The following is a 25597-nucleotide window of genomic DNA, read 5'->3' on the forward strand; positions in this document are numbered from 1 at the left end:
CTTTGGCTCAGGTCATGATCTCACTGTCCTGGATTCGAGCCCCGCATTGGGCTCTCTGCTCAGTGGGAGCCTGCTTCCCCCTCTCTCTTTCTCTTCCTGCCTCTCTGCCTGCCTGTGATCTCTGTCTGTCAAATAAATAAATAAATAAAATCTTAAAAAAAAAAAAAAAGCAGGTAATTCACCTCATCAAAGTCAAGAACCACCTTATGAAGATACATTTCAATAGAAAAATGATTGTAAAAATGATTGATGCTTTCAGAGATCATAATTGAATGTTAAAATTTCAGCCCAGATAGCAAGATAAAATAGATGTGAAATCTAAAATCAGACTTCCCTGTGCAGAATTTGCAGACACTTTGGAAACTGCTTCCAAGACTTTTAGACCCTTCAGCCATCATACGGAATCAAAGGAGGCGTGTACGTTCCTTAGGGCACCATAATAAACTCGCACAAACCGTGTGGCGTGAGCAATAGAAGTTCATTGTGTCTCAGTACTTGAGGCTTCAGTCAGAAATCACAGTGTCAGGAGAGGCCTATTTCTTCCAAAACCTAGTAAGGGAGAAGCATTTGTTGCTGCTTTTAACTTGTGGTGTTCACCTGCAATCCCCATGGCCTGTGATGATGCACTGCTCCGACGGAGGCATTTTTTTCTGTTAATGTCTCCATCTCTGTGTTCTCCTAAGGACACCAGCCATTTCGGGCTAAGCCTCCACCCTCTCCAGTATGATCTCCTCATCACTTACCTAATCCCATCTGTAATGACCTTATTTCCAAATACATTCACCTTCTGAGGTGCTTACAGGTGAAGGACTTAAGCATTTCTTTTGGGGGACACAATTCAACCCATAACAGGAGGTATCACAAGATGGAGAGGATTTGGGTTCTCTGAAAAGAGCAGTTGCCCTCCCTCTAGAGAAGAGGGGGTGGGATTCTAGTTTCCAGGGACAAACCTTACTGAGGAGGACTCAAGGCAGGGGCACCTTCCTGGCTGTGCAACCCATGCCCTCAAGCAGAACCTTACAATTGGAAAGCCTTAATAATTTTTGAACAGTAAATTCTGCATTTGCATTTGGCACTAGGCCCTGCAGATTACACAGAACACCATTTTAAGCGCTTGTTTGCTGTGTGCTTGGTGCTCTTGGGGAATGTGGCAGGCTGTGACTTGACTCACACATTGTAAAGTTGGCCTGTGACAACCAAAGTGACTCCACCGCCTGAGTCAGCTTGCCTCCCCAAGTTGCTCAAGTCGCAAGAAGTAGCCCACTTACAAAACACGCATTGTCATCTTCTTAGCACGCAGTGAGAGGTGCTTAGCAATGAGAATCTCCCAAGAACCATAAATGCTCCCAGGAGAAGGAGCTTGAAATCTCTGCCATGCCAGAGATCCGGAAGGAGTTATCAAGAGACAGTTTAGGTTAAGACCTCTTACAGAGGCTTTTATGACCCTGGGGGAATCAAATCCCAGTTAGCAGCCTGGGGGAATATGGGAGTAGGCAAGACAGATAAAAAAGAAAAGAAGTTCTCAAGATGGTAAAATACAGAAGTTGACCAAGCCCTATCCCACTGCAGGCTTCCAGCCTATAGCACATCCAATTTCAAGAAAAGGAGAAGATTTGGAATTACATTTCATTCAGAATTTCAATTAATAATGTTAAACAGATCATTCTAATTTCTGAACTGAATTCCTAGGGGTCCTGGACAAGTAACCAAAAAAAACCTATAGTTTCCATCTAGGAGTAGGGAAAGATGCATTATTTTCTTCAATGTAAGGGTCTTAGGGGCTGAGTTGTGTCCCCCTCCCCATTCGTATGTTGAAGTTCTAATCCCAGTATCTGAGAATGTGACATTTGGAGATACAGGAGCTTTAAAGATGTGACTGAGATAATTAAAGTGGTCCCTAACCTAATATGGATGTTGTTTTTAAGAAGAAGTGATCAGGACACAGGCATCAAAGTAAGACCATGGAGGACACAGGGGAAAAATGGTCATCCACAAGCAAAAGAGAGAGGTCCACAAGAGAAACCAATTGCACTGATAACCTGATCTAGAACTTGCGGCCTCCAGTACTCTGAGGAGATTAAAAGCCATCTAGTCCAAGGTACTTTGTTCTGGCAGCCATAGCAAACTAAATGTAATTGGAGACAATAAAAACTGCATTGTTATAGTCATCAGAGTAGTTTTGGAAGGGCCCACAAAAACGGAACAAAGGATCTATCACTTCTTATAAGATAGCTGAACCTAGAACAATTGAGTAAAATTGGCCTTTGGGTGGTTGTTTCTAGAGCAGGCGTGACCAGCAGACTACAGAAGAAGATGTGTAGTGCTAGATGGCTCGTAATTTTATGTGTTAGAACAAATGGGAAGATTAGTACAAAACGGAATACTCAAAGCACCATAAATTACTGCATCTATACAGTTCATGATAAAAGCTCTGCTTACTACGCTTTGCAATAATATTAAGTTGGTACACATAGGAATATGAATGTAATTGTACAATGGGACAACAGGGCAAATTTATTTAATATGATATGTATGAACTGTGTCACATGCGGTTTCTAACACATATAGGTGCTCAGTTAATGTTAACTTTCTCCATATTCCTCTTTTATAAAGGATGGAAGGACACTGAGATTGATTATTTTACTCTGCTTCTAGTCCCCTTTGTTTAAAGTGATGAGACTTTGATTTAATGCATTGTTACTAGAATCATCCTGACATTGAAGCAACTGAAATATGTGCTAAATCTAGTATTTGTGTAACTCACTTCTGGTTTTTGTGAGAATCAGTATTGATAACCAGTGATAAAATTTGAGTGGTAACTAGAAAGGGGGGAATAGTGTCCAATTTTTGTAAAAGAACATTCAAGTAGACTTCACTAATGAGGGACTCTATCTTGTAAAGCCATCACCATGTGTGATGATTAAGTTAATGTGCTTCATATGTGTTCAGAATTGAAAATCTTACCTTATAATCAGGCTTAAGTGTTTTAACTGCAACAGGAGAGCAGGTCAGGCAGATACTCTGCCAGGAACTACATGTACCAAACTGAGATGTGGGGTACTGACACAGGCAACGGCTGTAGGGAGTTCTCACTTCCTGGAAAATCTAAAATGAGATGTGAGGTTGTCCCCAAAGTCGTAAGAAACTCAGTAGAGGCTGACTATATATGCTGCAAGGGTCAGGACAGTCTGTCATTGGTATGAGAGCCCCTCCTCAAAACTGTGTGCCTAGGGATCGGCACACAGAGGCAAGAGCCGAGCCTGGTCGGCTCCTGTTCTAAAATTCTTTGGGAAATGGACATACTATCAAGGCAGGAATCCATATACAAGGCGACATCCTGGGAGCACCTCTAAGCCTGGGGTAATAAGGCTAGCTGTCAGCCACTGCTATCTGTGTATCTAGATCTCTACAAAGTACTTTGCATGTAAAATTTTCATCTGTCCCAAAGTGAGTTCCATGAACCTCCTGCGGTAGGAGATATAAAAAGCATGAAGATGACAATTATGGGTAAAAAGATAATAGATATAAAGGGTAAATAATTGAGATCAAGCCTAATAATTTCCAGGTAAAAATCAAGAAAGACGTATGTATACTGATGCACTTTTTATTCTTATACAGAATATAAACAATCTTAGGAACACCTCCGCATAAAAATGAGATTCTCAGGTATGAAAAATAAATTAATCCTGTTAATTATTCATTAGGATTTGTTAACCAATTAATTAATGCCAGAAAATAATGAAAGCAGTATATACAGACTTTTGTTAAAGATTTTATTTATTTATTTGAAGAGAGAGAGTGAGAGCACAAGCTGGGAGACGGAGACAGAGAGGGAGAAGCAGACTCCCTGCTGAGCAGGGAGCCCAACGCAGGGCTTAATCCCAGGACCCCAGGATCATGACCTGAGCCAAAGATAACCGCTTAACCAACTGGGCAACTCAGCAATCCCTATACAGATTTTTTTAAAGAAAAATTATTTGTGAGCCAAGTATTTTTTTTCAAGTGCAAAGGCCAAAGAAAGATAACTTCAGATAATATATATAAGCTCAGAAAATATTCTACAATTATATCTTTCTTGAATATAAATCACTTAAAATAGCTACTGATTGACCATAAATGAATTACAGTTAGGAATTAAGGAGCAAAGAATGTGGTTGACTTCTCTCAACAGGTAAAGTCTCCAAACTATCGTAAGAGATCTGAGGAGAAATCATTGTTCAGGCCATAATTATACAAAATTAGTGGCAAATGTGTACAAAATTAGTGACAAATGTGGATACTTTGGTGTTTCCATTTACATTGGCATCTGTACATATACAACTAAAAGTATAATTTCTATGTGGAAAATTACACTTCACATTAAAGCAAAAGATTAAAGAAATTTCTCTAGAAATTTCCCTCCTTCAAATTAAGGTCTATTACTAGATTCATTTACTTAAATATGTTTATATGAAATTAAATATTGTATTAATGAAGACCATGTTTGGAAAGGATATAGTACTAATTATCTGATAGGTGTTTCTTTTATTCTCTTAATTTAATCATAGTTTCCATTAAAAGTGGGAATATTAAGGGCACCTGGGTGGCTCAGTGGGTTAAAGCCTCTGCCTTCAGCTCAGGTCATGATCTCAGGGGCCTGGGATGGAGCCCCACATCAGGCTGTCTGCTCGGCAGGGAGCCTGCCTCCCCCCCCCATTCTCTCTGCCTACTTGTGATCTTTGTCTGTCAAATAAATAAATAAAATCTTTATTAAAAAGTACTAAAGATAGGAATTCTTTTTTCTGAATGCCCTACATGAGATCTATATTTTATATAGTTTAATTAAATGAACTTTATATATTCTCAAGTTTTTACATCTTTGTGAAGAATTTCTTTTGCGTTTTTCTCCTACCACCTATGATTTTCAGGGAAGCCCCTAGTTAGTTCTGGAGAGGCAACCCTTTCAAGACTAACTCGTTCAACTTACATACTAGGGCTCCAGAGTTTATAGGGGAATATTGAGCTGACTCCCTCTAATTTTACCAGTCTGTTTTGGGAAACTAAAAGATCCTCAAATAACCTTCCTCATTACACTACCTCTTGACATTGTAAGGAAAAAAATACCCACAGAATACTGAAGCATGCTTATCAGAGCAAACAGAAGAAAATAACTTCCATAATTATTAAGTTAATAACTCTTGTGACCCTTTAATAGTCAATGTTATAAATAAAATATTCATACCTGGAGTTTAAAAAATAGAGATTATTATAGTATCAGTTCAAGTTAGCTAACAATGAATCTACAATCCACTGTAACATTTCTTGGCTATTTTGAGAAGTACTGTAGCCAAAACCAGCTATAATCATATGATAAAGATAAGTATAGAGCCTACCTTTTTTTAATGAGGTCTCTAGAGAAGCTAATTCTACAATGTTTGGAAACACACTGACAGTATTTAATAAAATTTGCATGATGTTCTTATGGAGACAAAGATTTAAATGTCTTCATGAAAAACATCGTTCTCTCTATAGAATTAGGGAATTGGTCATGTGGTGAGAACAAGGGCTGTATAGTTACATCTATACATATATATACATATATATAACTATATCCCTATAGTTAACTTTATTTTACTGAGTCTGTTGTGAGATACATAAGGCAAGTACAGGGCAGGAAATACGGTGCCGGCAAATAATGTGTTTAATAATTTGTTAAATTGAGGCTTCACAATAACAGTGTTATCTGTGTTATACACTGTCCCTATTTTCCAGTTGAAGAAAGGGACTGAGAGATGCGAACTCACTTTCTCAAGATCACACAGCATAGACCGTTTGAAAACACAAGTTGATATGAATGTTTCCACAGAGAACTCTGCTATACTGTGACTTTTTTGTTTTCAGGGGATTATTTCATCAGTTGAATTTTATATTTTCAGGTATTTTCTTATACTGCTGACAAAGAAATCCGAACCGATGACTTATGCTTGGATGTGTCTAGACTCAGTGGACCTGTAATCATGCTAAAATGCCATCACATGAGAGGAAACCAGTTATGGGAATATGATCCTGAGGTATAGTCTTTTCCTTAATTTACTTACTATTTAGTGCTTAAATCCAGTTATATATTTCAAATACATTTCAATTCTGAGCTCTTTTTTCTGCACTAGAAAAACTGTATTTTCAAGCATGCATTCCTCTGATAGCATTAGAATGGTATAGTATATAAATAGGGTTTTTTCAAACGCATTCATTAGTATAAAAAATGAATAAGGAAAATAGTCATTTTTATGTGTTTAAAATGTGTTAGCACGTGTACATGCTTAACATAAATTAGGCAAAGGGACCAGCTATGGTTATCTGAGAGGTGTGTATGAAGATGCACATTATAGGACAATATCAACAATATTTCCATTTTTCAAATTTTATACTGTTTTAATCGGTGAAATTTGTCCTTCTCAATTTAAGGGGAAAAAAAGCAGGGAGGGGAAGCATGAATGCTTTTTATAATAGTAAATACTTGGCAAAATTCAATAAAGTAATTAGGCCCATAATCAACTAAACAGCATTTTCTCAATATAGCACATCTTTCTGATAGAAGAGTGGGAGAGAAAACAATAAAATTACAGTTGGGAATTTATAGCCGGGCAGTGTGTAAAAACCAGATCAGCCATCAGATGGAGCTAATAAAAAAGAAATATCTTCTTTATCTCCATAAAGAAGTTGCCTTGAAACAGCTTCATTTCTTTCAGTTCCCTTGGCTTAGCAAAATGAATTGGGTCATCTGTGTTACATTTTCCACATTATTAAATGGTTGGTGACTTATTTAAGATAAGAAATAAACTACTCTTGCAAGATAAATAATACACTAGAGGCAAATGAATTTCACAAATGTAGTGTTCTACCTCAGCCCAAGATACTCCACCAGTGTAACATTTTAAAAACCAATCTACAGAGTCCTTGGTATTATTGATATTGCAGTAAGGCCTTCTTATTTGAATGTCATTTCAAATTGCATGATGTTGTAGTTTCTTAATAGGAAAACTTATTGAAGTTTTACGTAATTTGAAACTGATTATGTAGGGTTAAAATTTGACCTTAAGATTTAAATAATAGAACTGAGTTCTTTGGACATACAGTGCTCTTCTGGGACATAAGGAAGGGTGAACATCTCGAATCTTTCCTATAATAGACCAGTGTGTTCTGCTCAGACTCTTGTCTCCCCGGTACCTTGTTTACCTCAGTCTGACCCGCATATTTTTTCCTCTTGAGCTCTCTTCATACCACCCTTAATATTAAGACTGCAGAAGATACTTCCTTCAATAATATACGGAGGTAAACCTGGAACTTTGGTTCCCTCCCTCTTCTATTAGGAAAAGTACGATAAATGTTCAGATAAAAGAAAAATCTTGAAAGTAGTATTTTTTTAAATAAAATTTTTTGTTGTTGCTGTTGCCCTTTAGTTTTCACCAGGAGCTCAGGACTTTGTTGGGCTTGCATGAAAAATGAAGAAATCTACTATATATTTCTAAGGGAAGGGGGATGAGTGTATATACATTTTATAAGATGAAGCAGTGTTGAATTTCAGGATACCACTTTAAATCTTCAAATTTTTCTTTAATCTTTGAGTAGATGATGGCTGCTATAGTCATAAGTCAGATTCTTTAATTTTTGAACTAACCATATTGTTAGTATATAGGTGTATATTTTATGTTTTTACCAGCCAATAGAAAGATTTTTGAATACTAAGGGATTTTGACAGTCTTAAAAGAGGAAAAAAAAATAAAGGTTGCTTCACCTAGGACAGAGAAATGGTTTTTGTAAATTTACTATTTTTGATAACTAGTAGTTATCTGTTGTAGGATTTTTCAAGCATTGCAATATTTTAGATCATGTAAGCTTTGTTTCTAGAATACGCATGAAAAAAGCTTGTAATATGTATAAATATGGAGAAATGGTTTTTAAATAATCTGATCATTGTGATGATTATGTAACATAGCTTACTCTACTCTCCTATATGTTTATGTTTTCAAAATTAAATGGTGGGGATGCCTGAGTGGCTCAGTCATTTAATCATCTGCCTTCAGCTCAGGTCATGATCCCAGGGTCCTGGGATCGAGTCCTGCATCAGGCTCCTTGTTAAGTAGGGAGCCTGCTTCTCCATCTGCCTGCCGCTCCCCCTGTTGGTGCCTTCTCTCTGACAAATAAATCTTTAAAAAAGTTAAATGGTGATGTTCAGCCTGCCTAAATTTAATATTTTAAATCATAGTATAGATTTTTTTGCCAATTTTATGAATATATAAATCACGATGTAGAGAAGTCACAAAATAATCAAATAATTGTAGGAATAATGAGTTGTCTTTTTAGAAATTTCAGCTTTGAAATAAGACAAATAAGATTTTATTCGTGGAAAATGTCAGAAAGAGACTTTTTTTTTAAAGAGAAATGAAAATATAATACACGGGGTCATTTTAGTCTATAGAATAGTCCCAACCCTCGTCACCTAAAAGTGTGATTCTAGGACTAGTAACATCACCTGGGAACTTTTTGGAATTTAGGAACCTGAGAACCCTGTATCAGTCTGCCTTTTAACAAATCCCCAGGTCATTTACATACATATTAAAGTCTGAGAAGGGTAGGTCTAGACAGTGGCCAAACATCTACTTATCTTTCTTAGTCTTTTTATACACTATTGGAATTATTGCAAAGTTAGGAAAAGGGCATAAATACGCTGTGGAAAACGACAGGCCTCCAGGAGAGATGGGGGAGACATAGGGGGCCCAAGGGTGAGAGATGCTGAGATGAGAAAGAAGAGTCATTGCCACGTTGGGCTGGTCGTCTGGTATCCACCCTGTGGGAAGTAGGAAGTGCTGCCTGCTACTTTTTAAATTCAGTTCTTTATCTGCTGCTGTCAAAGGCAAAATTACTTTTCTTTGAGAAACCTCTGAGGTGGTGTACTATCAAAGCAGAATAAAACTTGGTGGAGGTCACAGAATTACAAGAGCTGAACTTTTCTTAAAGTTCTCTTCTTTCAGCCTTTATCAGGAGAAAAGTAAGCACAAAGATCACACTGCCAGCGGCAGGGACCGGTGTTCAATTCTAAGGAAGTAATCAAAGAAAGCTCGTTACCAGGACAATGCAAAACTCGGTGTGAACAGCTCAAATATTCCAACACTTTGTCACCTATAGTACTTTCAGTTTTAGAAAAGCAAGTCATAAATAGCAGCAGAATTATTGGAATATGCAGAGAAAAACTGAAACCGATTCATAAAGCCTCTTCTTAGGTGAGGGGTAGGGGCAAAGAAAGGGAATGAAATTCATTGTCCGTAATTCCATCTGTTTTCTCAAGCAGTTCTAACAATAGGCCTTTAAGATTATTTTTATTCTTTACATTATTAAATATAAGAGTGTTTAAATAGCTTCTCTAGGTTTTAGACCCAGGTTTCTGGCACAGAATTTAGCCGTGTTTCTATGCTACCCTCCCTCTTGAGGTCATTGAGAAACAAGAAGCAATTAGGCATTTTATTTTTTTATTTTTAATTTTTATTTTTTAAAAGATTTTATTTATTTATTTGACAGAGAGAGATCACAAGTAGACAGAGAGGCAGGCAGAGAGAGAGAGAGGAAAGCAGGCTCCCTGCCGAGCAGAGAGCCCGATGTGGGACTCGATCCCAGGACCCTGAGATCATGACCTGAGCTGAAGGCAGCGGCTTAACCCACTGAGCCACCCAGGTGCCCCCAATTAGGCATTTTAAATGATGCTGACCTGATAAGTTAAATGTATTACTATAATAAATGAAAGGAGTGATTAAATATTATCAGTTATTTGTGGTACCAAATTTTATTCACATAGAATTTCTCCTTTAATAACTGGAAAGATGTTCTGCAATAAACATTGTCTACTTAGTTGAATAGTCATAAAACCACTTTGTCAGTATGGTCTAATTGCTAAAAATTGTCTGTTTTGTTGAATAGTCATAAAACCACTTTGTTAGTATGGTCTAATTGCTTACAAACTTTACACATATTCATTATGATCTAATTACTTCTTCTCTTTGAATGAAACTGAGCACATGTTGGTAATAAATACATGTCTTTGGCCAACTTTGATTTGAAATATAGAGGTTCCTACTGGGTTCCTACTTTCTTAGCTAAGTATTTTTTAGCACGGTCATGAATTTAATTCAGTTACCACTTTATAGCTGGCTAAACATGTTCAGTTTGGGGGCAACTGAGCATCATTAGCAGAACTACAAGACCCTCACCTGGTCTAGAATCTCTTAAATAAATTACCTGAACATTTTGTTGCCATGAAAGCCATTGCCACAGAACTAACACAGAAAAGGAACCCTAAATTGTGTCTCACTGAAACATTTTTAAGGATATTTTTAGGGGCACCTGGGTGGCTCAGTCAGTTAAGCATCTCCCTTCAATTCAGGTCATAATCACGGACTCTTGGGATCAAGTCCCGTGTTCCGCTCCCTGCTCAGCAGGGGAGTCTGCTTCTTCCTTTCCCTCTTCTTCTTTCTCTCAAACAAGTAAATAAATAAATAAATAAAATCTTTTTAAAAAGATTATTTTTATAAAGTTCTGTCATCCATCCATTCTGTTTTATTCAGATTTTCTCATATTCTGTTTGAACACTGCAGTTGTGTTCCAATCCATCTGAAATTTACATTTTCTGACAATAAGTGCACATAATCACATTTCTTTTAGAACATCCAAGCAGCTATATACAGTGTAAGAATCTAATTTTAGAACAGAACACTTATGCTCAACAAACACTATGCAACAAAGAAAAAAAAATAAGGGAGCAAAATATGATGCTAAAAATAAGTCTTGTTTTTCATGTGACTGAGCAAGTTGACTGAGAAGATGAATTCAATATCCATCTGTATCCAGTGTTTCCTAGAGTCACAAGATAAGGGATTTTTTTCAGTAGGGAAAACATGTCGGATTGATATTTACTGAAATCGCACAAGCTTATATTTAGACTTTACTTAATACCTCCTCTTTTATTTACCTTTATCAGAAAGCAGGTAAATGGCAGTATAATTTCAAGGTAAGTAGTCTATAATGGCAACACGGCTATTTCCCTGTGTAGCACTCCTAATGAAAACAGTGGCTCAGTTTACCTTTAGAAGGCTGTATATATCTGATTAGTATTACCTTTCTGCTTTCCCACTGACCCATAGCTGTGGTTTCTTACGTAGACTCAAGTAGTGAATAGGAACTGTGGTAGTATAGTATGTCAGTTTTAGTTCTTGTTTCTTAAACATTTACACTTGGTCTTTAGCATACTCATATTCTGTTCTAATAAAACATGGTTCACCTTGTCAGGAGATCATACTTCATATTTTGAATAACAACTTTATTATATTTTTTTTTAAATTACGATTTTGCACTTAACCAATAGGGAAATTTTTTCTACCTTGGCTATTAAAGGTCTGTAACAGTCTGTTTTTTTTTCTTACTTTGTTCATTATCATATATAATAGTCAATTGAGTTTCATTTTAAACTTTTTAACTCTTTAAACTTGATGTTAGTATGGCATCTTTTACACAGAGGCCAATATGATTAACTCTTTAATCAGCCATGCAATCATTTCTGTTCATTAAATTATCAGGTTTTTCACTTAGTGCTTTTTAATAAAGGGACAAAAATATGACTTGATTTTATAATTTTGTACGTCTTACTTAGTCATGAACCTTGTTTTCCTAGCCTGATTTCCATAGTCATTGCCTCTTCAAAAGGGTAGATGGAGGGATCCTCCATGACACATCTTGTCTTAGATAGCAAAACATACAGGTGTGTTTAAAGGCAGGAGTTACGAATCATTTTCTTATATATCTTAAAGCAGTATGTCTAAAATTCTGTCAGAAATACTAGGGCTTTATACCTCAGAGGAGAAAAATAAAGTAATATTATATAAAAAACCAATCTAGCTTAGGGTTCATATTACCCTGTTTTCTAGAAAATATTTTAAATGAAGCTATAGGAAGAGATATGTGGCCGTATTCTTCCTGTCAGCTGGAATGTCACATTACCTTCAAAACTGAGTGAATGTGACAGTCTTCCAAAGTTGTGAGAGGCCTTAGCAACAAGTATGGTAAGGGCTGTATGCTGCATAAAAAGGAGTTAGAAGAAAAAAAAGTGTACACCCAATATAAAAATAAGCAAAGTCTTCAGCACAGGAGAAATATTTAAATTAACCTTATTTTTCCATTTTCATGGGCGATTTGTAACTATTAAAAATACGTAAAAAATCATTTCATCTGTGTTCTTTTCTCTCTTTATTATCCTGTCTATGTCAAGAAATGTTTTCAGTGGGACACACATTACTGGTGTAGGTGTAGTAAAACTGACACACATACAGTACCCTGGCATATAAGCACAAGAAATGTTAGTTGCTACTGCTATTAGTACCAAATAATTATTACAGATTTTTAAAAACTTTGCCATTATATATTACAATGTTCATACCTTTTGACCTTGTGATTTCCCTTCTAAGAATCATTTCTGAATAAATGGCTGTAGGTGTGGAGAGAGATGATCAGAGATGTTTGTGATAGCATTACTTATAATAGCTCCAAATTGGAAAAATACTCTCTCTAAATGGAAAAGTGAAATGACTTTTGGCAAATCTACTTTGTAAAAATTGTGCATTTCTTATGTTTTTAGATTACTTTAATGATAACAAAGGTGATAAGAATTGATAAGAAAACCCACAATAAAGTGGGAGTATATTTAATTGGATGACCACAGTTAATACATTTGCATAATATAAATGCTAGAAATAACTAGAAAACACATAAAATATTAGTAATTTGTATCTTTTCTAGAAAGAATATTCAGAAGAATAAGTAAACTACATTTCTTTTTCAAACAAATAAAAATGTTAAATGTTTTTCTGGGTATTTTGTAAAATGAAAAATACCCTTTATCTCAATGAAATTATTTGAGATTTCTAATTTTTCTTCTGGTTTAATGGGTTTTAGAAGCAGCAGGAGTGAAATTTCTTTGAATTTTTTTCATGGTAATTCCCATGATAATATTTTGGGGGAAATATTACAAATGTATTTATGAAAAAAAATTATAGTGTGTTTATGTTCTGGAGTTCTAGTTCCTGAGTATAAGTAAGACCAAGTTTTGTTTCATTTTAAATCAAGAGCAACTTTATAATTTGTTTTTGTTTTTAATAACAGATGAAATTCACAATCACTAACACTGGGGTCTTTGATGTTAACATGACATTTACCAAGAAAAATTTGGTTTAAAAAGAAACATCACTGAAGGTAGAGGATTAGCAAGCTTAGGAATTTTAAACAGTATAGATAGGAAATTCAGGTATGGCTAAAAAAACAAAAATGAAAACAAAACTAGCCTCCTTAACAAATCAGACTATGTAGTGAACATTATCATTTTACAAATAAAATCATATATGATCTTACCTTTCATATCTTTATAAATCGTTGTCTACCATTGTCCTTGAAACGGAAAATCTAATGATTTGTGTCCTTTGAGCTGCCAAAGGAATGTAGTCCAATTTTATCAGAATTTATTTTCTGCATTGGCTATTCACCATGTGTTTCAATCAAAACTTAACAAAGAGCCTCCCGTGGGCAGGCACTGGGCTTGATGACGTATGCAGTCATAATTCCTGGCCTTCCTGGAGCTCAAGCTTCTGAAGAGGAAATATATGAAAAACAAGAAACTAATTAATTACAAATTGTGTTTAGAAGAATTAGGCCAAATTAAGAGCCCAAGTGGAGCTGACCTTTTTCTTTTTCCGCTCTTCCTTAATGTTTTAATTGACATTTAGCTCATCGTGGCCGTGCCAACATGCAACCCTGGTTAGACCCGTGAAAACATAATGGAAACAGGTTAACACAGGTTAGCCCTGTGAAAACATTATGGAAATAGTTCAAGTACCACACTGTACAAAGTGAAGCAAAGAGTTAAAGCTAAATCATCCCCTAAATTTTCCACTGGGTCCACTCAAATTTAGGTCAAAGGAATGAAGCAGCCAAAAACCATAACTGAAAACTAGATAGCCAACAGTTTTGAATATCTCCTCACAAAATAACCCATTTAGCACTTAAAAATATATATATCACTAGAATGAACACTGAGAATATACCTTTTCTGCCCAAAATAACCTTTTGCTCAAAATGTCTCACCATTTGATCTCAGGCTCTTCTCCAGCTTCCCAGGCTTATCTTCATTTACCCCTACTTAATACAGTTAATACTAACACCATCTAAGAAGAGGTGGCTCATACTTCCTTGGGTGCAATTATTGTGATGTGTGCTTGCCATCCTTATCCAGTAGAAATTGTATGTTGCCAAGAATGATTGATTTATTATTGCCTTTGTACTTGATTTTGTCATTATTCATTATTTTCTTTGTCAAACAGACCCACACTCTTCTTCACATAATCACCCAGTCCTGTCTCTCAGTAAGCAGAGTAGCTGATGGCTCCCAGCAGCCCACTGTGGAAACATGTAATGATAGCCCTTTGCAAAAATGGCTACTAAGAAACTATACAAGGATGGAAGTTTTTAGGAATATTTTTAAGAGTCCTACTGATTACATTCTCTAATAAGTTTTGGAAGTTTGTGTTGTAGACTGTGCTAAAATTATTTTACTAATTTTGTCATGTTCTGTTACTAAAATCTAGAAACTTCTTTAAAATGTACTTAAAAAAAATCTTTATGTGCTATTTCTCCATGGAATTATTTTTCTGTCTTTTACTTCTTAGCTGTGTGTTAATTTGGAAGCTGACTATATTAAGTAGTGTTTGCTCTATTATTAATTAAAAGTATTTTCCAGTTTTCACTTTATTTCAAATATTTATACATGCATAAATATAATTAACAGAATACATTACCTTAGCTCCTTTTAAGGCTAACTATAGCCATGTTTATGTAACAGTAGATTTTGCATTAGAGCTGAGAAAAATCAGTTAAAAAAACTAACGTAGCCAAAAAAAGGATTGGTTTTGGAACATTAAAATTAATTAATTTTGTTAATTTTTATTCCAATACTTCCACTGTGTGCACATTTAGGACAGCTTTTCTAGAATTTATTTTAACCTGAGACTTTAAGCAAATGCATTTTTGAAAACTAAGATGTACTTTTCAGTAACTTTATAAATTATATCTAAGTATTTCTTTGTGGTTGGTGAAGTGATATAATAATAAAAGCTTTTTAAAAATTTTACCTCTTATCACTTGTGTGATTTGTGAATATCTCCTCAGTAAGCGATAAAGTGAATCATTATTCAGCTGAAGTCAAAAAACTGTTATGGAATTTTTATAAAGAATGCAAATAAGAATATGTCCTAGTTCTTGATCTTAAGGGGATTATTGTCCTGTAAATAAAGGATATTACATTGTGCAGTACCTTCCTGTGACAACACATGGGAAGTTAGGGCATTGTTCTGGTTCCAGTGAACCAGGTAAAGGTTGTCAGTAGAAGGCACAGTTGAGCTTGGAATGCTCCTGACAAGGCTGAATGAGGTATAGAGAGGTGCGGAGAGACATTAGAACTACATTGGAGATGTGTTAGAAAGCTGGAAAAGTCTGGACTCCTTGCATACAGAACTGTGTGTACAAGGCAATTGACATACATTATGTTTGTTTCCAAAGCATACTTGGTAGTGTAATGCCTAACAAGGGGTCTTGTTAGGCTTACCTAGACATTTAGTCTCATGAGTTTATTTACAGAATTCTCGGACAAAAACCACAACTTAACTTCTCTCAGCAGACCTCTTAGCAGTTTGTATTAGCTTAGGGGAGCCAGCTTTTCCATAGGTGACAGCCCACTGGGAGGGGCTGAGAGCCATATCAGGCTGATGTGGCTTTAAGACTCACAGGAGACATCTCTGTAACAACTCCATAGCCCAGCTCCTAAGACCCAGAACATAGGCAAAATTCAAGTCTTGACACTTTTGAGAAGTCCACAATTGAGTTTCCTATCGGTTATTTATAATGTAGTTGATCAGATACAGATGCAGTTTATTCTTCAGAGGTTATTTTTACCATCTGCCATGTTGCCTAGAAACATGTTAACATCGTTACTCTTATCAGATTGCTAAGGGATCACAGTTATATAGTTGACTAAAGGTTAACTTCTTTAAGCGGAAGAGAAAAAGGCATTTTTAAATACTCCTAAGTATAATTAAGCATTTTCTGACAAAGAATCTGATTCCTCAGAATGATTTGGTAGCTTGCCCAAATTTTCATGGCTAGTAAATGGGGAGCAGAATCTCTCCCCAAATTCTGTCTAATCTGACCCTATCTGACCCTAAGCTGTCTAATCTGTTTATTGCACTCCATTAAAAAGGGGAGGTTTTTGGTGAGTTGCTTGTTATCTTTACAACGGTGGCTTTTGAGGAGTGAATTCCTTCAAAGAAAATACTTGTTACCAAAAAAAACCTAATCTTTTTAAAACTATCATTATTTGTGTACTTAACACATAATTTGATCTGATCCTTAAAGTCATATACATTTGAAAACAAAAAGATCTAATCAAAGCAAGCAAAGGCAAATGGCTTTTTTTGAAAGAAAACATATATACACAAAGGACCTCAGGTACATAACAAAAATAAAGAACATTTTGTTGATTTTAACTGAAATTTTCTAGAATAAGTGTTTTGTTCTGTATCCTTTTTTTCATGTTGGTTGCTGGTTCATAAGCCAATAGCATCATCCCTGGCACCATAAGCGTAAATTAACCATCTTCTTGCCTATCTTTGGCCTTTGGCCATTTCATCCTCTCTCTCTATCTCTACCTCTCTATCTCTCTCTCTCTCTCTCTCTCTCTTTTTTTTTTTTTTTAAATAAATAGCTTGATTTCATGTATTGGAAGAACAACAAAGGCCTCAATCTTGAAATCTCCTTCCTGTCTAATAGCCTTGTGCTTTTAATTTCCTGCTCATTGCCAATGAACCATCCCACCACAATCCTATTTTCCTTTCAGTCTTTCCTCAGGATAGTGCAGCCCAGGATATGCAGTCCTAATCCAAACAAATTAAAATTGTCCAGGCAGTGTTTCTCCACCGTTTTTATTGCAGGCATCCACTGTGCATTTTTTTTAACCCAACTTTTTTTTTTTTAAAGAATTTATTTATTTGACAGAGAGTGAGAGAAGGAGAGAGAGCACAATTGGGGGGAGCAGCAGAGTGAGCGGGGTAAGCAGGCTCCCTGCTGAGCAGGGAGCCCGATGCGGGACTCGATCCCAGGATCCTGAGATCATGACCTGAGCCAAAGGCAGAGGCTTAACCCACTGAACCACCCAGGTGCCCCTAACCCAACGTTTAGTGTTATTTCTAGAGCTGCCTCCTGCAAAAATGTTTTCCTTTTAGTATTGGCTACAGAAGTATAGGGCATGCTCTTTTTTGAGATACACCTGCAAATTACCCTGCATACATTCAAACAGTTTTCTTCTGATTTAAGGTGTTTCATATAAAATGGTTCTAAGCATTACCCATGAAACTGAGCAGAAATGTATATAATACATATGCATAAATTAATACACATAAAACACATGGACTTAAAATGTCTATCCAGAGGTGCATGAGTAGCTCAGATGGTTCAATGTCTGCCTTCAGCTCAGATCATGATCTCGAGGTCCTGGGATCAAGCCCCAAGTCCGGCTCCTGGCTCAGTGGGGAGTCTGCTTCTCCTTCTCCCTCTCTCCCCTGCTCATTCTTTCTCTCTCAAATGAATAAATTAAAAAAACAAAAATCTTTCAGATGTTCATTTGAAAAGTTCAAAAAACAGGATTTCTAAATATAAATGTAAACTCAAAAGACAAGACATGTGACGACTGGTTCACATGCTAAAATTACTGGAATTAAATTTCAGCATTCGGGTACTGAAAGGATGCTTATTAATGAATATCATTATTACGCACAAAGTAAAATACACATATGATATTTCAAAACATATACCATAACATCTCTTTTTATGTTTGGTTGGATATTTTTTAAGATTCTTAAAATGAAAACCAAAATACGGTGAGCATACGATCAAGTAACACAGGTCTTTGTTGCTATGATAATCATTCGTCTACACTGAATGTCTCTTAGACACAGATACTATGGAGTGCTTAGTATTTTGAAATGGGAACATCTCTACCGGTTTTGTTCATTTGGGTCACAGCTGTGACATCTCTTTGCATGTTTACCAAATGGTTACTGAATTCACACATGCCTAAGAAAACTAAGCTTTTGTGAAAGCATGTTAATATTTGCAGCCCTCAAGTGAACTCCGAGCTCACGAGTGGCCTTTTTGCAAAGGAGACTGAATTCTTGGAAATGCATGATAAATGTCAGCCAGTTTCTTTAACCATCTGCAGCAAAAGGTGCATTAGGCAATGGATGAAACTGTAACAGTGAAATCTGTGTAATAATTCAGAGCCACGTGCACAGTTCATTTTACAAACCTATCACTGTGTGTACTAAAAAAATTATGAAGAATTTTTAAGATTCTCTTTTAAATCTCTTTAAAATTCTCTTTAAATCTCTTTTAAGATTTTATGAGATGAACTAGTGAAGTTAAAGATAAAATAGGTTGCACTGATTATTTGTTATCTTTTACAGAGACTCACCTTGAGACATGTTAACAGTAACCAATGCCTCGATGAACCTTCTGAAGATGACAAAATGGTGCCTACCATGCAGGACTGTAGTGGAAGCAGATCCCAACAATGGCTGCTAAGGAACATGACCTTGGGGGCATGAAAATTGTTTCCCCAAAGCCATGAAAGCATCTACACTTTTGTTTTTCCATTATTTCAATTAGGGAGATATTAACTTTGCTGAATTGAAAGTTTTAAAATCCTTTTAGTATTCTAAAATACAGTTGTTTATAATTCATTTTTAGGAATGTTTGCTTATTTCCCTACTAAAATTTGTATCTGATCAAAAGAAGCACATACCATATATAAATAATAGCAAACTGTTACTAAGCAAACATCAGAACAACTTGAAAAATAAATTGTGTTTGCTTTAAAAAAAAAAAAAAAAGAATCTCTATTGCCCTCATCTCATAAGATCAGTCAGGGCTTACTTTAATTTTGTTTTTGTAGTAGTGATTAAAAGAGAGACAATGTAAATGCCTTATAAAATATCTTCATTGTGATATATATTATCAATTGTTTTAAAAACTCACTGTTTCTAATGGACCTTCGTGGCAACATGTTGAATTTCTATGTCAACAGCAAGGCCACATATTGAATTATTTCTGAGCAGTGAATTCATCGTACAAGATAAGTTTCAATTTTGTAGGAAAAAATTAAATTGGATATTGACTTCTCATAGAGTCCTTACAAAAGCATCACCATTAAACAAAATAGAGGAGAGTTTGAAAGTTCAATTTCAAGTACATGAAATCAGAGGAAACTAGCTAGGCATTGAGGAGAGCAAGATGAAGTGAAACTGAAAAAAATAAATCATTTTAAAAGACATTCTCTTCGGGTTCCAATCACTTCTAACACAGGTTGAGCATAACATCGTCTTGGTCCCAGAGTTGATGCTGGAAACTCAATTCTTAACCACTGCCTCTGTCTCACAGAAACTACACAGGCCCTTTTCTCTTCATGCTAGAGAGTGACTTGTCTCTTACACTGTACAGAATTATAGGTGAAGGGTATAGTACTTTCCATAATTTTTAATTCTTCTGCATTTGAAGGTTCTAGTTAGGTCACTATTACCATTTTAATTGTATGTTTTAAAAAATAATGTGCTACTATCAGAATTTCACTGCCATCCAATAGTATCTAAAGTTTTCACCAGGAGCATGAACTCAATACACATCCATTAAAGTTTTATTTTAATTAAACTGCTTGAAATCATGCCATAAACTATAGTTCAAGGAAGAATAATAATTAGACCAGCTTCACGTGTTCTTTTTCCATCTTAAAATCTCCTATGTTCAAAATACATGAGCAGAAGATGTGAAAAGGAAAGAAAATTTATCTGAGATTCGTGCTAAGCCTTTAGTTTTAGGATCTGACACCATTTAAAATGCTCATAAAGTTGTTCAGCATATGTATCTTATTCATTATATGTGCACTAGGCTGCTAAAAGAAATTTAGGGGGAAAATGGAAGAAGCATCCTCTAGAGAAAAAGATGCTACATTTTTGGCCCCATCTTTTCTTAAAAATCCCTGAGAGAAACTTTTAATAGTATGGCTACACAAAAATTTTCTTTGTCTCTATCTCTCTCTCTCTCACACAGAAACACACACACACACACACACACACACACACACACACTGCTTTATAATGGAAAGGAGGACACTTTCTGAAGGCCAGTAAAATCCTGTATGATTTTCCCAGCTAGCATCCGCTTTCTGTTTTGGCTGTACACTGGTAAAACTCTAAAGAAGATTTCTACAACCTGAAGCATTTCAGGTTTACTCCTTAAAGTGTACACACCCCTCACCTCAACATGGCTGAGAATCCATCAGTCTTCTAAAATTTTAAACAAAAGTTTGAGTGTTGGGGCCTATTGTTTTGAGGAAAGAATCTATAGCTTAGAGCAAACTTCAAAGGAAGCTATGCCTCCCAAGGGTTAGTGAACCACTGCCTTAAATTGATAAAGGCCTCACAAGACAACCAAGGCTTACCTTAACCATCACATTTTCCACTTTGCTCTCTTTTCTTCCTGTCCTGACTAAAATACAGTAAAATGTCCCTGCACAGCATTCTTCCTTAAACTTGAGTTCAAACCCGCAAGGACTCTTTTATACTATCTGTTCCACTTATTGTGGACTTGCCAATCAAAATGCTTACGTTATCTATAAAATGGTCAATGATAATTTTTTTTTTTTTTTTTTAAGAATACAGCTGCTCCATGGAAACTGCCTTTGACACATTTCAGCAGCATTTTAAACATTTGAAAGTCCATTATGGTCATAGCAACAATACAGGAAAAATCAAAACTGGAAGTTTCATGTCAGAGATTTTCAGAGAACCCTCAGATGGTTTAAACACATTGTTTAAATGTGAATTAAGAGTGTTTAATAAACAAACAAAAAATGCCATAAAATAGAAAACACCAAAACCCAGAAAGCAATGGCTAACATTCAACTTAAGCAAAAAAGATCTACTATATTCAGTACAGAACATTAAAAATGATGGCTGGCTTCACAATGGATTCGTCTTAACTGTGGTGCTAGACTAACAAATATTTCAAATGATTTCAAAGTTCCCCTTCTGATGTTTTCCCCACAGCAGTTAATGCCAATTCCATCTTTCCAGATGTCGAGATCAAAAACCTTTAGTCACTTTTGATTTCTGTTTTTTCTCTCAACTTTTATCTAATCCATCAGCAAATTCCCTTGATTCTATATTTGAAATATAACCAGAAGCCAAGGACTTCCCACTTCATCCACTGTGTGTCACTACCTCTAATTTTTTTTAATTGTGGTATGCTTTTAATTTGGTTCCCCTGATTGCCCAACCCTTGCCTCCAACAGTCTGTATCAGTCACAGCAGCCTTAGTGATTTTGTTAAACATCAGTTTGATTTTGTCACTTCTTTGCTCACAACCCTCCCATGTCTTTCCATGTTTAACGAAATCTCTTAGAGTGGTCTTCAAGGGCCTCTCTTTCCACGCATGTGCGCGCAAGTCCCCCCCACCCCATCCCCGCAAGGGCTCCTTTCTGGGCGCATCTCCTTGTGCCTCCCCTTAACTTGCTCCACTCTGGCTGCCAAGCAGGTTTTAGTCTCCTTGTTTTGCTCTCTCTGCCCCACAGAGTTCTGTCACCTCACTTTCTTTAGGTATCTCTCCAAATACTGTCTCATCGGTAAGGCAAACCGTTCTTCCTCATGCCCTCCCTATCCCATGTATGTTCTCTGACAAACTATAAATTGGCTTTTTTTTTTTTTCCCTGTCTACCCTTCTACCTCTCCCCCGACCCCGCTTCCCAACATTCTGATCACACACCCTAGAATGAAGCACCATAAAGGCCAGGCTTTGCCAGTTTTATTCACTGTGGTATCCCCAGCATCTAATATAGTTCTGGGCTCAAAGTAAGTATTCTTTAAATATTTCTTGAATTAATGAACTGAAAAATGTGTGTTAAAGTTGCTAAGTGCTACTGTATCATATCTCTTTTTTTTTTGCACAGTATTTTAAATTTTAAAATAAAACCTAGTAATATATTTAGACAAGATTTGCATAACTTTGTCTCCAAATGATAATTTTCTTCCTAATATTCTTTACGTTAAAGTATGGACTATATTTTGTTCTCTGTGGTAAAATAGCCTGCCTTATGGAAGTGAAATATGACATTTTATAAACATGCTGCTATATTATGTAAGTTGCTTTATAAAGATAAAATTTTTATTTTGATTTTCTGGTTGTATTCAATCGCTACCTAAAGAAGTGAGATTTTTTACTTTTTGAGTAGAGACGTATCATCCTCTTAAAAGTCATATGTATTTTCATAGTTTCATAGGCGCTATTACTAATTTATTTTCTAAGTACAATTCTATAAATGGAACACAAACACAGTAACTTTGAGAGAAATTTACAGATGATCTATTCCTTCTCCATTTACAAATTTTAAGACCAACATCCAGATATGTAATGTGGCCTGCCTAGGGATCAGATTAAACTATAAACAGTGTTGCCAGGAGTCATCATTGTTAATATAACCTAATATTGTCTTCAATTAAAAAGCATTCAAAAATAAAGTAGAAAGTGTATGATAATGAGGAAGAAATGTCTTCATTAAACATGTTGTGATAAGTACATTGATTTTTTTTTGAGATATATTACTTCTCACTACCTTTCATATTTAAATAAGATTAGTTCTACAAAATAATACCACAGGAAATAAAGATCTATAGCAGAAATAAAGAAATTAACAGGAAACAGCATGATTACAGAACATCCTGGCATTACTGGGCAAAATGGTTTTCCGGGAAGCAAAGCCTCTTGAGCAATAACAATGGAGCATACCCTCCCCTCACTTCTATTTTCCATATAATTATGTTCAAGTTAAAAATGACTGGCCTACAGCTTGCACAGAACATTAGACCCATCTATTACTGTGAACACTGGATAGATTCTAAGCTATGCAGGTTTAAAGACCACAGGGTAATCAGCAGAGAATTCTAGGCTTCCCGGTAGAACTCTCTAGACTCTAGTCAACACAACCCATAAATTCGATTTTGCCATGGTTCTTAGAAACAGCATAATAAATAAAAAGGGGGAAAACAGCAAAGAGAAAAAGTAAGAAAGAACCACTAGAGTAAAACAACAGGCATGATTTTACCTTTTTTTCTTTCTTTCTTTCATTTTTTTTTTAAGTGGGAAGTTAAGAGAATAGTATGAATTGGTTCAGTAAACCTTAAAATATTGGCTGCCTACCTACATTATTTTTTACCACTTGAGAAATGATGATCATATGTGATCACAGACATTTTATTTGCATCTTGTTTGTAGATGTTCAGTCTCGTCTCAGAGGAGGCAAAACTTTCATGCATTCATAAAATCATGGAGTAAGTCATAAAATCTGCTGATTTAACAAATATGAAGAATTCAAGAAATTCAAGATCTTAAGGGATGTGTGATCATCCACAAAGGGTCCTTCTGCAGAGCAGATACCTGCAAACCTTGAATAAATTTCTAATGCTGTAGGACAGCAAAAGTTTATTTAAGTCTTAAGGCAGTTTGTGTTTCAGGATTCAGCCACTACCCTCCACTTCCTCCTTATTTTTCCCCAGTAGGTCTAAGCATGGAATAGATAAAATCAGCACTCTTCTGTACAGCACATGAACACATCTGGTATGACTACACCATGCTCAAAATGCTATTAAGTATCAGTTGTTGTAGGAATTTAAGGTGTTGAATGAACACCAGCAATGTATTTTAAATAGTTTGTGTACATTTGTGTCCAACTTTTGTTTCATATTGTTCAATAAATTCTAAAGGCAATGTTCACTGTATGTGTTCAAACAATCTCTCTGAAATACTAGGGGTGCAGGGCAGCTCTTTCGTTAACCATCTTTTAAGATAAAGGCCATTTCTATGTTAACCAGTGTCGTCATTATATAAAATTATTTTGTTTTTGTTTTTATCTGGGGAGAACAAATCTCTTAATACTGGGTATTTAATGAGTCCAAATGAGAATGGAACATTAAATGATTAAGGCTACATCTATAATGGTTTTAAAAAATGAAGTTTTCATCATGCACTTAATTTGGTGTAAAAATGAACGTAAGCTGCTGCTTGGTTTCAGTTGTACTTTCTGCTAAAAACAGCACAAGTGAAAAAAGAGAACTTGATTATTATATGATTTTTCTTTTCTTTTGGAGCTTTGTTTTTCTGTTGAGTGTAGCCACAGCTAAAGCGAAATAATTTCAAAACTCTTTTAGATACATGCTTGGCACACAGTTCTTTAACATTTATAAAAGTAGCTTGTGCATAAGGAATTACACATTTTAAATATTGTAAGCATTACTAAATGGTATAATTGTTCTTTTGCTATAAATTTAAATATTTATATGTTTTTGTAGAATTAAAAAATACCAATTTAGTTTTCCTTGCTATATGTTGTCTTTTTTTAAAAAAAAAAAAGTTGTTAGCATTTTAAACAGATAAGTTCAGTATTTTATGCTTGTGCTTCATTTTGTAGATTATTTAAATAAACAAGTGCCTATGGATATCTCTTAGCAGTAAGAAAATATTGTGATCCTAGTACAATTTTGATAGCAAAAATATATATAAATAGAAACATTAAAATGTGCATGATTTTAAGAATTTATCATTTTATTTATTTTTGTTCTAAAATGATTTGAAATCGATATTTTTTTCTCTTTCTGTTTTATAAAAATGACTTGAAACAGAAAAGCTAAAGTGTTTCATATTATATGATAAAAGCTATTTCCCAGACTGCTGTGAATCCTGGCCAGTTCCCTGGACCTGATACTGGAATTCTGCAATACCGTCCGTCAGGGTTAGGAGGCAAGGCTGGAGGAGGCTGAGAACTCCAAGGGCAGTGAGTCCCCAGAACCAACCCTGCAATCCTAACCACACACAGACTCAAGAGAGAAAACGATAGATCATTTTGTTTTCTAAGTTGAAAGAAAGAAGAAAGAAAAGAAAAGAAGGAAAGGAGGAGGGTGGGAGTATTCTAACACTATTTTCATATCTTATTTTGTTCTAAAGAAGACTTACCTAAATTATGATTCAGAAGCTCATTGATTTGCAAACATCTTGAATACCACTGGTTTTCCGAAATTTTTTCTATGACTGTCAGTAAGAGTGATAAGGAAAATCTGTGTTCTGAGGTGGCTGAGGAATCCAGCAGGGGAATCCCAGTCTTGCCCCAGGGTCATTGTAGGCTTTCCCCCAGCCCCACTGGTCACAGCTGTAAGAGTGGCACAGATATGGAAGTACAAGTGCGTAAGATACTCCCTTTGTCTGTGCTCAGGCTCAAACCTTGCAAGGTTACTCTCCTTCGGGCCCACTAGCATGAAATAAACCTCTGATCCTCCAAGGTCCAAGTGCTGCTTGGTTTTTTAGGCCAGGATCCAGTCTATGTTCTGTAACATTTGGTTCCCTGACTGGGAACCCCAACCATGCTGGCCCATTATTG

At 35.7% G+C, this 25597-nt stretch overlaps 1 protein-coding gene across 1 annotated transcript in view; it reads left to right on the forward strand.

The window, feature by feature from the left end:
- GALNT13 (polypeptide N-acetylgalactosaminyltransferase 13) overlaps positions 1–23940 on the forward strand; it is a 551077-nt gene extending 527137 nt beyond the window's left edge. The window contains exons 12-13 of the mRNA XM_044242085.1: positions 5916–6050; positions 18585–23940. Coding sequence (XP_044098020.1) covers positions 5916–6050; positions 18585–18725 — 276 coding nt within the window. The 3' untranslated portion in view covers positions 18726–23940. The remainder of the gene's footprint in view (positions 1–5915; positions 6051–18584) is intronic.
- The last annotated feature ends 1657 nt before the right edge of the window (positions 23941–25597 follow it).

Source organism: Neovison vison, chromosome 3 (assembly GCF_020171115.1).
Source record: "Neovison vison isolate M4711 chromosome 3, ASM_NN_V1, whole genome shotgun sequence".
Lineage (NCBI taxonomy): Eukaryota > Metazoa > Chordata > Mammalia > Carnivora > Mustelidae > Neogale > Neogale vison.